Here is a 12,837-nt window from a genome sequence, read left to right on the forward strand (position 1 = left end):
GTGTGTGTGTGTGTTTTGCCCTGACCTGGACTGTGAGGATGGGTTGGTGCCCCTCCCCTCACCTTGCAGCATCTTCAGCACCACGTCCACGATGTGCTGATCACTGGCATCTCGGCCCTGAAAGCAGAGAGGCCCTTTCAGGAAGAAGCCCCTGGCTTCCAGGGCTGCTGCTCCTGTGCCCTGTGACCCCTCCTTCGCCTACTTTTTCACCGTAAATATTTTTAGCATCTGACCGAAATCCCTCCTGCTGCTCCCAACACCCATCCTCTCGGATCTGGAGCGCGGAACCCGTCTCAGAGACGCCAGCTTCCTCTGGGAGTTCCCAACATTTGGGGCATTAGCAGCACCCCAAGAGATTTCCTATTTAGGAGACCCCCCACCCTGGGGGGCCGACTCACCGCCACGCCCTGTCTCCCGGTCTGTCCCGGCACGCCACGGTCTCCAGCCAGTCCTCGAGGGCCAGGGGGCCCGGGGTAGCCCTGCACTCCGGGAGCTCCCGCATCCCCGCTGGGGCCCCGGTAGCCGGGTTCTCCGCGGACTCCTTGCTGCCGGGGCGGGATGGGTGCATGGCCGGGTGAGAGGACGCACGCGGTGGGAGGAGGTGTGGAAGGGGGAGGGGGCCTGGAGAGTGGCGGTTCCCCGGCAGCCCAGCATACAGGGACGAGGGCGGACGGCGGGAGAAAAAGAAGGCGGCGTCGCAGGGGCACGACTCACCACCTGTCCCTTGGCCCTTGGCTCTCCAGACTAGCCCTTGCAGGCCTGAGGCGCCTTTCTCGGTCTGCTCGGTCTTGCTTCCAGACTGCCTGCAGGCGAGTTTAGTGGTGGAAGGGCCCCGGGGCCACCCGGCTGCTTCTGGCCGACCCCATAAATCCCTTCACCTTCTGGCCTTTCTCTCCTGGGAGGCCGACACCCCGGGTCGCCTATTACCTGAACCGTGAGTCACAGCAGGGGTTCGCGTTAGGGCTCTGATACCCCACGCCTGCACCCGCCTGCATCCCACCCACCCCGACGCCTCACACGCCTCTAGAACAGGGGAAGGGAGGCTGGTACTCTGCCACACCGCCCGGGGCCGGTCTTCCCTGGGGCCCTGCAGAAAGCAGGGACTTGATGAGTTCCTCCACCTCAGCTCTTGGTCACTCACCCCTCTGCTGCTCACACTCATCCCCAGAACCCCTGGACTTATAAAGAATAATTTTTCCAGGAAGATTTGGAAGCTCAGAAGAATTTAGCTCCACCCCACCCGGATCTTAGGGCCTCTTTACCCGATATTTTCAAGTCTCATTTGGTACCTTGTCTCCCTTGATGCCTGGCAGGCCTTGTGGCCCTGGAATTCCCGGGGACCCCTGCTCCCCCTTCGGGCCCTGACGAGAAAAGAAATCAAAGGAGTAAATCAAATGAGGTGCGGGGACTTGCTCCCCACCGCCTACTTGAGCCGTGCTGCACTTACCTGCCGTCCTTGAGGGCCTGGCTGCCCCACTGGCCCTCTCTCACCTTGGTCACCCTGAAATGGAAAGAGAGTCACACCCAGGCTGTCGGCATGGGCAGTCAACCGCTGCCAGACCCCAGGCCAGACCCTACATGGTCAGGGTGCCCTCCGTTTCTGCTGTCACCAGCATGGAGGTCCTTTGCTCTCCTTCACAGACCAACAAACTGAGGTCCTGGCTGGGGAGGCCTCATACAAGGCTGGGTAGGACTGGGCAGGTGCTGGAGCCATTGAGAGGACCCAGATCCTGGGTCCAGCAGACTCAACAGCTGCAAATGACTCCAGGGAGGGGCCACTGTGCCAGGCACTTACCTTCTGTCCCATGATGCCCCGGGGACCGATTTCTCCTCGAGGCCCTGGCTCTCCCTGAGGGACAGAGAAACTGGGAGTAAGCAGTAGGCCTGGTTGTCTGACTCCCTTCCACACCTGTCCAACGTCCACCCATCCTTGGGTCACAGCTAATCTGCTTCATCAGGGAAGCCTTCCTTTACCCCTCATTTATTCCTTTGTGTCTCTGTACTTTTCCTTCAGAGGGCCAAACCCAATGATAATCAGTTATTTATTTCAGTTATGGTTATTTATTTCATGTCTTCTCTTCCATTAAACAGTAAGCTCTGTGAGTAGGAGACTATGTGTCTTAGCATTTAGCACAGTTACAAGTATTTGGTGAATGTTTATTGAATGAATGAATGAATGAATGAATGAATGAATGAATGAACAAATGAACAAATAAACGAACCAACGAACAATTCTTGTCTGCTAGATTCTCGGCCCTAGTCAGCTTGGTCATCCGCAGAGGTCATATTCCAGAACAGAACCAGTTCCTGCCCTCAGTGCATTTTACAAAGAGGGGAAGAGCTTCCTTGATCGCTGGCAAAGGCCTGGCCAGTACCCAGGGTACCCCAGCCTAGGGCTTCACAGTCTCCCTCAGACCTATATACTGAATGCTGGGTCTTCAGGCCTGGGGGCAGGGGTCAAAGCAAGAGCCTTGTGTCAAAGGAGGGGGCACTTACCTCCTTTCCGGGGGGACCAGAGAATCCAGGGAGGCCCTGCTGGCCTGGCTCACCCTGTAGGAACACACGAGTCTCAGGTCAGTCTGGGTGGCCCAGTCAGGCCCTTGGCCTTGGGGAAGCCCAATGAACCCTAAACAAACTGGAACCAAATGAGTTGGGGAGGGGCAACGATGTTCTTGGTCAGGTCCTTGGGACTCCACTGATTTTCCTGTGTTTGTTTCTCATCTAGATTTGGAGCTATGCCATCCTGTCTCCAGCTGGGACAAGGGGCAGGGGGAGGGAGCAGGAGGGAGGTAATTAGGCCCAAGAAACTCATGTCCAGGCCAAGTTGCTGAGCCTGGGGTGAGCCCTGAGCTTTGCGGTCTTTACAGCATGCTCCTCGTCCCTATCCCCAGACTCCCTTGCTCAGATGACGCTATTCTGCCCCCAGCTTGGGGTCACCTCACCTTGTCTCCAGGGCCACCTTTTGTCCCAGGCTGGCCTGGCACACCCTGTGGAAAGAAGTTAAAATCAATTTCTGTCCAGGCATGGGGGAGTCCCATGCACCTGTGCTTTACCTCCCATCCCTGATCCAGTTCCTTCTCCCTTGTGGGCTGAACAACAGAAGGCCCAGACATGGCTTCATGAACTTGACTATGCTTACCCCCAAGCCCTGGTGGAGAGGAGGTGGGGACAGAGGGACCTGTGGTCTATCGGGAGAAGAGAAGGACATTATGTGCTCGTAGGCACGCGTGGTGCATATAGGAACACAGTATGCACACAGGCACGTTAGCAAGTCTTGGTCTCAGGGCCTCCAGCAGGGAGCAGGGCTGCCGGGGCGGGGGTGGGGTGCCTATAGGCTGGGCTCCTGAAAGATGAGAGATGGAGGAGGGCCTGAATGGTGAGGAGGCACAGAGAGATGGCGAAGGGCATTCCAAGCAGAGAGATGGGCAAAGATCTGAAGGCGTGGGGGGAGAAAAGCCAAGGCGGCGTTGAGAAGGAAGACCATGAAGAGGGGCAGTGGCTAAAAAGGGAGCAGGAATAGGCTGGTCCAATCACGGTGGTCCCTGAATGCTAAGATGAGCTACGAGGACAAGGATTGCGGCAGTTCTATTCATAATTATTTTCCCTGCCGCTCAGTGTATCTCAGGTACTCAGTAATTATTTCTTGATGAACTGGACAGAATGACTTTCCTGGAGACAATGAAGGCCATACAAGGTGCATAGCAGGGAAATGGTCAGATTCCACCTAGCCAGCATGGAGGACTGGAATTGCCAAACAGAAGACTGGAGCAATTTTCCCAAAGATAAGGCCTAAGCCAGGTCAGAGGCCACAGAGGTGGTGATGAGGCCTGGGCTGGGTGAGGGTGAGGATTAGATCAAGAGTCCTGAGTGTACAGATTTTGACTTCATAGGCCACTCACGCCACTGTGGGGAGGTGGGTCACAGAGCACCTCTGTGGCCTCTCGGAGGAGGAGAAGCAGCTTGCCATGGAGCAGCCCCCATGGTTCCACCCCATACTCACCGCTAGGCCCTGGTGGCCTGTGTTTCCTGGCCGCCCTGCCTGTCCTGCACTGCCCTGAGAGAGATAGAGAACCAGAGGCATAAATGAGAGCTCCATCCAGAGCGTCCCTGGCTTCCACCGAGTGCAGGCAGGAAAACTACGTTCCAGGGGCAAGGATGGATGTGTCAGTGAGACACCTGAGGATCCCAGGCTCCTAGGCCTCCAGGATCGGTGTGATGGGACTCAGGGCCTGAGCTAGGAGGGACCCTGACCCCTGCCCCAATCCTGCCAGCAGTTCCCACTCTTACCTTCATGCCAGGTGTGCCTGGGGTTCCATCCTTGCCATCGATGCCTGGGGGACCCTGCTCAGGAGGAGAGTTGAAGGTAGATTCACAATGGGGAGATGCCTGGGATCAGGCCACCCACCCATGTCCCTCTGTGACAGCTGTAGTGCACAGGTAGGAAGTGGGTCCAGTCATCTGGAGGGGTCCCACCAGCCAAATGGGGGAGAGGAGCGGAAGTGGGAAGGAAACTTCAGAGGCTAGACCACAGTCCTTCCCTTGTGTGAGTGGCAAGTGTCCCAGATTGGCATAAGCTTCTCATGACCTCTCCTACATCACCTCCCTATTCACAGCTGAAAAAACTAAGGCACAGAAAGCGGGCAATTCCCAAGGTGACAGCTTGCAACAGAGTTCAGTCAAAATCCCAGGTTCCATGTCCTCTGAGGTCTTGGACAGAGTTGACTGAACCCCAGTCTCTGTCAGGGTGGGTCTGGGACACTTACAGTTGCTCCCTTTGGGCCTGTTATTCCCTGGGGTCCTCGAACACCTTGACTGCCCTGCAAAGTAGATAAAGATGAGGTCACCTTCAGGATGCTGAACGCCTGTCTGGCTGTTGACGGAGGGGAACAGCTAACAGTGACCTCTGGGTCCCACGGTCCCTCTGGCACAGACCACGCTGTGCAGGGCAGGAAGATGGAGGCCTAGGTGTGTTCTTCCGGCCCCAGACCCAGTGGGAAGTAGAGGTCAGTGTCAAGCAGAAGGGGCTGGGCTGGCCTGGGCCGGGCTGGCGGTGGTGAGAAGGAGCCAGCACTCACTGAGACCCCACCAAGACTCGGAGCTCCACTTACATCACACAACGACCAAATGCAATGTATGAGCTTTGTTTAGGTCTTAAGTGGAACAAGAACCTTGAAGAGACATTTTTAAGATGACTAGGAAATAATGAACACAGACTGGTTATTTGATGATGTTAAGGAATAATTGATAATTTTTTGGTGTGATAATATTGTGATTATGTAAGAAAAAGTTCTTAGTTTTAAGAGATACATACAGAAGTATTTAGGGGTAAAACGACATGATGTTAAGAATTTTCTTGAAAATATTAGAGCAAAACAATAACAAAGAGAAGGAAAGTAGGGGAAAAGTGTGGCAAAATGTTAATTTGGGGAGCTAGGTCACATGGGGGTTCATTATATCATTTTCTACTTTTGTGTATATTTTAAAATTTGCACGATAAAAAAAAATAATAGTTAGCTTTACTTTCTGCTCAATTTTTATGTAAACTCAAAACTGCTCAAAAGAAATAAAGTCTATTAATTTAAAAAAAGGTAGGGTCGAGAGAACTGGGATCTGGACCAAATCCCATTAGCCCCATGGCTGATTTGCTGGAATTTCATCGTCTGGCTCTGGTGGCTGTGGGTCTGAATCTCATGGTTTCTCCCAAAGTCTAAATTTGATCAGCAGGAGGCTGGGCTTTGAGCAGTGGGGGCTGACAGAGCTGACTGGGCTTCTCCAAACCAGTCACCCACACGCACAGGCACCGAGTAACACACACACACACACACACACACACACACGCATGCACGTCCTACATGGAGCTGAGTCCTCCCCAGTACTCCCCAGGGGCCCTGGCTGGACAAGAGGAACCTGAGGACTCACCACATCGCCCTTCTCCCCAGCTCGGCCTGGTGGCCCCCGCGGACCTTCCTCACCCTGGCAAGAAGGACAAATAGGAATCCAAGTTAATTGCCTCAGAGAGAGTTGCACCTCACCCTTGCGGTCCAGGGAGCTCCAGCATGCAGGAGGTGTGGGGAGGTGTGTGGAGGAGCTGCCAGGAGCAGACTTACCGGTGACCCAGCGGCGCCAATGGAGCCCACCATGCCTTTGTACCCACGAGGACCCTGGGGAGAGGGAAGGAGGTGCGGGTCAGTCCCGGCTGGACCCCAGAGGCCAGAGCAGGCTGTCAGAGCAGCTCTTGCAGGAAACCCCAAAACTCACTTACCATTTCTCCTTTGGGTCCCGCCATGCCTGGGTAGCCCCTGACACCCTGGGGACCCTGTCAAGACAGAAAAAAGATAGTGTTGGCAATATCAAGACCCACTTTATGATACCTTCTCTGACCCCCACCCTCATTCTTCACAATGCTCCTCTGAGACAGGCAGCAGAGTCCATGTCCCATAAAGGGGACACCGAGGCTCAGAGATGGGGAGGAACTTGCCAGGGTCTCTCAAAGTGATAGTGGCAGAACCTGGGCCTCAACTGAGTCTGCTGACTGACAGCCTTGGTTCCTGTCCCCCAATTTCTGACAGTCAGCCTTAGCCTCCCTCTCTCCACCCAGAGACATGCCAGCTGGACACAGGCATCCCTTCTACGAGTTAGAGGCCAGAGCAGGGGAATGACTCCCCTGAGGTCTCCCAGGGTGAGGAGAGGAGGTCCCAGGGGAAGTGTTTCTTACCGGTGGTCCAGGGATGCCTTGCTCTCCAGAGGCACCCACATCCCCTTTGGGACCCTAAAAGGCGGGAACGAGTGATCAGACAGGCAGGCAGATCAAGAGATAAGTATACAGATGAGCAAAGATACCATCCCTTCCCAGTGCCATGTGATTGCTGGATGGGGAAATGGAGGCCCAGCAAGGAAAAGGGACTTGCCCAGAAACATGCTGACCTAGAACATGGACCTCCTGCCCCCAGCTGAAGGCTCTGCCCCCAGAGACCCACAAGGGAAGGGAAAGAAAGGAAGAAGGGGAGGCCTTGGAAGGAGTAGGACGTCCCACGGCCCTCTGCCCTCACACTTACTGGCTTCCCCAGGTGTCCAGGATCTCCCAGAACCCCGCGTTTGCCAGGATGCCCCTAAAAGAAAGCATAGAGCTCAGTATGAAGTCCCATCCCAACCACCTGCTCTGCTCTCCCAAAACTTGGACCAGTAGCTCACCTTCACTCCCTGCAGCCCCGGGGGGCCTTTCACACCTGCTGGACAGTTGGTTGGGCACTGAGAAGAAAATCCCACAGGGCTCTGTGGTCATGGGCCTGCCTCAGGCCAGCTGGGCAGGGCTTCCCCATCTTGCTAACTCCCAAACCCTCTTCCCAGCCCACCTGGCTGAGCCACTCTGCACAGCCCCTCGCCAGGACCCAACTAATCTCTACCACCGCCCCTCTCCAGCTGCCCCACCCCTTCTCTGCATTAGCCCCACCCAGGACCACCTCTTACCAGGAAATCCGCACTGCCTTCGAGGCCCTGGACTGTTCCAGGGCGGCCCTAAGAGGAGATGTGTGGAGATAGAGCCTGATGTGAACCCTCTCCACCCCCGGCTTTTGCCAGCGACGCTTCTTCCAAAGCTGCGCACTGCCATGTGGGAGGTTTGAAGACACTTACCGGTTTCCCAGGAGGGCCTGGGGGACCTGATGGTCCCTCTGGTCCAGGATCTCCCTGGAAGCAAGAGGGGCTCATATCATACACCTGCCCAGCCAGGTCACCTCCTGAGGTCTAGGCTCTTGGGTATATCAAGGCCTGATTGGCAAGGGATGACCCCAGCCCTTGGCCTCCCTGAAAGACCCCCTGCAGGGAAAGCTCAGCAGGAGGGGTTTCTGCCCCAAGCCTGGAGAAGCTCCCTGATGGCCAGAAGCAGGCCAGGAGCTCCTGGAGAGACACCTAGCTTGCTAGCTTGGAGGCAGAGGGCAGGAGGTAGAGTCAGTAGACAGGAGGCTGGGGCTCACCTTGGCACCTGTGATTCCAATCTCACCAGGGAGCCCAACAGGTCCAGGTGGTCCCTAGGAGCAGAGATGTCACTGGCCAGGATGTCTTGGAGGGTTAGCCCACCCCAGGCACCCAGGTAGGGACAGGCACCCAGAGCCCTCTTCCCCACTTTTACTTTGCAACCAACCTCAGAGGACTGACAGGTTAGGGCTTTAAAGACCAGAGACTCCCAGAGCTAGTGGGTAGGTCCAGAGTGGGCTGGCCCAGGGTTCTCTAGCAAGTGTGCCCATTCCTGACACCATCAGAGCATGCTAGACCCTCCCCATAATGGCCAGTCTCCTAGAAGCCCTCTGTATCTTGCTTCCCAAGGAGTCTTAGGAACGTTGCCCCATCCCTGAGGACTTACAGGAGGTCCGGCGAAGCCAGGGCCCTGGAACAGAAAGAAAAGAGACTGGGTTCATGGCTCCTTCTTCAAGTACCCGCTCCCCACAAAAGGTTGTCAAAGCCCTTACAGGTTACACTCACCGGCAGGCCAGGGGGACCTGGGAGCCCAGGCTGGCCCTGCAAGAGCAATGGGAGAAGCTCAGAGGCTATGGTCTCCTGGGTCCCTGCTCCTCTCTACTGTAGCCCCTCCCAAACTCTGGCTCTAGGTTGCCCATGCTGAGTCCCCAGCGGGCCACTTACCTTGACTCCAGGGATCCCAGTGGGGCCAGGCTCCCCCTTGGCTCCAGTTAGACCCTGAGAAGGAATAAGTTAGATCAGTGATGGGCGAACCTGCTCCCTGACCCATGTGCCTCTCCTGGGTGGGCTGAGACTACCTTTTACCCCACTTCTTGAAGGTCTAGGAGCCTCAACACCTCGCTTTCCTTCCCCCAGTTCCCACGGTAACCCTGGGAGGCAGGCAGACAGATTATCTTCTTTTGAAAGATGAGAAACCAAGGCTCAAAGATTTGTCAGGCCAGGTCTCACACCTCCTAGTTTAGGAATCTAGAAGACATAGACACACGTCCGGAACTGTCATTTTCTTGATGTCTGCCCTTGGTAACTTTCTGAGCCTTAGTTTCTTCATATGCAAAATGGGTTAATAATCATGCTTGCCTCTCTGGGTGGATATGAGAACTGATGTGAAAGGCAATGTGCTTTGTAATCTTTACATGGTGTGACGAGTGGGAGGGGCCCTGGTGGCTGGGCACAGCTTTGGTGGGTACCTCTTGAGCCAGCAGGGTAAAGGCAACTCATGAGAGCCTCTTCCTCCTCCCATCTGTCAGTGACTGACCCAAGCTTATCCCCCAACCAGATGACTGTCCCAGTGGCCTGTGTCCAGGAGCCTGTGATCTCAGGGTCCCCGGGAACTCTGTGGTATCAGCCAAATAATGTTCCTCTCCTGAGTTGTACCTTGGGCTGCCGGGGGTAGGGTAGGGAAGGGAAGGGAAGAGGGGAGGGGAGGACGAAGCACACAAGGACAGGTCCACCCAGAGTATTCAGTATGATACTTGGAGGCTAGACACGTGACACTAAATCCTGGGTGCTGCAGGCTAACAGAACCACTCTGTGGATCCCATGCGCCCATGATTCAATGCTCTTGGTATACGTGTGAGGGGTTCCAGTGAAATCACAAGTCACGTGAAGAGGATGCGGGCTCACAGTCATAGAGTCTCCATCCTGCTACCCTACTCTGAGCAGAAGATGAAGGAAGGTGCCAGAACCAGTCTACTCACATCAATCCCAGGCTTCCCGTCTGGCCCATCTGGCCCTGCTTTTCCAGGCTCTCCCTTAGGTCCCTTGAAAACAGAAGTGAGGCAAATATTAGTCAGAAAGCAAGAACTGGAAGGGTCAAAGGTCAAAGAGGAAAAAGCACTCACCGGAGGGCCGGCTTTCCCAGGGGGCCCCTTGTCACCCTGCAAGACACAAGTTGGTGAGAGCATGCTCTGGCTCATGCTACCCCAAGTGAGCACACACCGGCCCTGGCTGACTGGTCCCACATGACTCTGTCCTCACTTTCTTTTCTTCACTCCTGGGTCCCCTCAGCCTTGCACTTTTTAGGAAATCAGCCCTATTTCTTAAAAAAAAAAAAAAAAAAAAAAATCATAGGTTGATTGAAATCAACCCCAGCCAGGCTGGAGAGGATATTAACTTGCAATGGATTTTAGACATGCCAGTGTTGGTAAAGTATCAGTTATGAGACTTGAAAACGGGTTGTGGGCTCCAAGTTACCTCCAAGAGCTGGTGCCTCTTGGATTTGGGCAAGTGTGGAAGAAACTTTTAGAAAAACGTGAAGGGGAGGTGAGTGAAGAAGGCAGTGGCTCTTGTCTGGATTGGGGTCAGGAAAGCAAGGGACTGGGAGGGACAAGGACCAAGGGGGCCCATGAAGGGGACAGATTCCTCTTCCCAAGGCAGGAAGGACCTCCTTTTCTCTATGACAAAGGACCCTTGGTGGAGGACAGGCAGGATTTGGAGTCAGATCCAGCCCCAGAGAGGCATTTCAGAGCCTGCAGCAGCCAAGGAGCTGGCAGAGACCCAGAGGCCTGTGTTTGGGGGTGGAGCCACCAGGTTGAATAGAAGTCTGTCCAGATGGGTAAACACAGAGCTGACCTCCTGGGGGAGCCTCCTGAATGAGGTATTTAACCCTCACCATGCTAGAGAAAGTAGGGAACAAGCCCAGCTGGTTCTAAATCGGGGAGAGAAATGCAAAGGGAAGAGACAGAAGTCTGGCTCCAGCTGGTCAGCGGTCTGGCCAAGGCTCCCAAGCTACCCTGAAGACGCATCAGACCTGCCAGGCGGCAGGGCGAGGGGTTAAGGCGTCTCCCACCCCCGAAAAAGAAGAAAGAGGAGGGGAGGTGGGGATAAGGAATCCTTATGATCTGTGGTGGGCAGACAGCACAGCAGCTCCTTGTCGGTGGGCAGCTAAAACCGGCTCTGCATCTCCTGGCTAGTTTGAGGTTTTTGCAAGATAAATAGGCTCCTTGTGGTGCGGGTCGATGCCGCCTACATGGGGCACTGCGTCTCCAGGCACCACCCCCACCATCCGCCCCCAGGCTCACAAAGTTCCCCTTTGTCCGCAGCCTCCCTCCCTCTCCCGTCCCAGGTTAGAGACTCACGTCGATGCCGTCGGATCCAGGCACACCCGGCGGCCCCGGGGGTCCTGGGGGCCCCCGCTCTCCTGGCGGACCTCTCTAAAAACACACAGGGGTGCAGCCTTCAGACAGTGCAGGGAGCTGCACCTTCCCCAGGAAAGACATCTCCGCAGGAAGCAGCGAACTCCCGTTTATTCAGAACCTAAGGTGTACCAGATACTGTGTACCATTACATATAGGATCTTAATGAATGCTCAGAACTGTGAGGAGGATACTTTTTCAAGCCTCAGTTTGCAGTTGAGGAAACAGGCTCAGAAAGATTAAGAATGATCACAGAGAGTAAGTGGCGAAGCCAGATTCTGTCCTAGTTCTGCCCGACTCCTTCCACTGTACCACGATGCCCTTGTGCAGTCGTGGTGGGTAACAGATGGAGAGCCTGATGGCTCGAATAAGTCACAGATAGTCCAATGAAGGGTTGCTTGTATATTCAGGTCTCGGTGGTGAGAAGGTACCCACCCTCCCCCCTACCACTGGTGAAGGTGAAACCCGAAGGGAAAATGGGGGGTGATGGGGACAGGGGGGCGTAAGGACGGGAACCTGTCTTCTCCTTCCACTCAGAGCTCTCTCCCAGCACCGCTCCTCCATCCTTCCTGGGGTGGCCCTCTTATGAGGGGGCCTACGCAGGGGTTCTACGCGTGCCGGGTTCCACGTGTGCCAGGTGACCGCAGAAGAGCTGCGAACCACACAGGGTACCAGACGGCGCCCCGGCCCTGCCCCACCGCGCCCGCGTCCCGTTGGACCTCCATCCCCCAGGCGGCCTCGGAAATGAGCCCCGCAGACAAGCAGCGGCCAGGAGAGAGCGGCGTCTGGCCGGAGCTGGCGCCCCGCGGAAGGCAGAGAGGGCGGAGGCCCCCGAGCCCCTGAATGGGCACCATTGTCTTCCCCGCGGCCTGGACTCAACAGGCTGCCAGGACCCAGAGCCAGCTCCTGCCCCACGCTGCTGTCCCCGGCAAGGCCGAGCATCTCGGGACAGGGTCCCTCAGGCTCCCCAGCTCGTAGACCTCCTTTCACGGTGCCGGGATGCGCCCCGTATGTGCACCTCCTGAGGGGACTTGGCGCTGCGGGACTGTCCAAAGTGGCCCCTCGGGCTAGGAAGTGTCAGTAGAGGGTAGAGGCCAGGCAGATCCCTTCACCAGACTCCTGGGTCCTGGACCTCGGGCCCCCACCCCAGACCCCGACGCGGGAGTGGCAGCGACACTTACGATCTGCGCCAGCGCGAGTCCGAGCACCTGGAGCAGGACGAGGAGGCCGCGGGGGGCGGCCGCAGCGGCCATGGCGGCGGCGGATGGAAGAGGAAGGGGGCCCGGTTCCAGGACCGACGGCTGAGGCTCCGCGCTCGGCAGTGGCTGCTCTTGGAAGTGGCGGGCCCGGCCCCCTGAATATGCGGCGGGGCGGGGCGGGGGGTCCGCGGGGTCTGTCACCTGAGAGGAGCGGATGAGGGAGGCCCAGTGTCCTCCGCCCAGCTCCGCCCCGCTCCGTCCAGCCGCCAGCGCCCACCCTCTGTCCTCGCCCTGGACTTCCCAAAGGCCCTGGCCCTGTAATCTGAGGAGAGGCCTCAGTGCACGGCGGGGCCCACGGTCTGGTTTCTGTGTGAGGAGGCAGAGGGCCGTCGAGGTGCCCCTCCAGCCTGACCTCCAGGGCCCAGCACCTTAGCCCTGACCCGCAGCCCACGCCCCATCACTTGCCCCACGTCCTCACCACTTCTGCCTGTGAGCCTGGGTCACTCCTTTCTCCAGATCCACTGGGCCTC

General features: G+C 56.6%; 1 protein-coding gene across 1 annotated transcript in view; it reads right to left on the reverse strand.

Annotated features, from left to right (window-relative positions):
* COL9A2 (collagen type IX alpha 2 chain) overlaps positions 1-12,579 on the reverse strand; it is a 15,165-nt gene extending 2,586 nt beyond the window's left edge. The window contains 30 exon segments of the mRNA XM_039876654.1: positions 63-117; positions 399-545; positions 718-750; positions 879-920; positions 1,051-1,087; positions 1,172-1,173; positions 1,290-1,361; positions 1,448-1,501; positions 1,796-1,849; positions 2,497-2,550; positions 2,943-2,987; positions 4,001-4,054; positions 4,288-4,341; positions 4,764-4,817; positions 5,920-5,973; positions 6,108-6,161; positions 6,263-6,316; positions 6,716-6,769; positions 7,056-7,109; positions 7,192-7,248; positions 7,468-7,515; positions 7,633-7,686; positions 7,974-8,027; positions 8,360-8,383; positions 8,479-8,514; positions 8,638-8,691; positions 9,672-9,734; positions 9,816-9,851; positions 11,052-11,126; positions 12,290-12,579. Of these exon segments, the coding sequence (XP_039732588.1) occupies positions 63-117; positions 399-545; positions 718-750; positions 879-920; positions 1,051-1,087; positions 1,172-1,173; positions 1,290-1,361; positions 1,448-1,501; positions 1,796-1,849; positions 2,497-2,550; positions 2,943-2,987; positions 4,001-4,054; positions 4,288-4,341; positions 4,764-4,817; positions 5,920-5,973; positions 6,108-6,161; positions 6,263-6,316; positions 6,716-6,769; positions 7,056-7,109; positions 7,192-7,248; positions 7,468-7,515; positions 7,633-7,686; positions 7,974-8,027; positions 8,360-8,383; positions 8,479-8,514; positions 8,638-8,691; positions 9,672-9,734; positions 9,816-9,851; positions 11,052-11,126; positions 12,290-12,361 (1,600 nt within the window). The 5' untranslated portion in view covers positions 12,362-12,579.
* Between the last annotated feature and the right edge of the window lie 258 nt (positions 12,580-12,837).

The sequence above is a fragment of the Pteropus medius genome, unplaced genomic scaffold (assembly GCF_902729225.1).
Source record: "Pteropus medius unplaced genomic scaffold, Ma_sr-lr_union100, whole genome shotgun sequence".
NCBI classification, from domain to species: Eukaryota; Metazoa; Chordata; class Mammalia; order Chiroptera; family Pteropodidae; genus Pteropus; species Pteropus medius.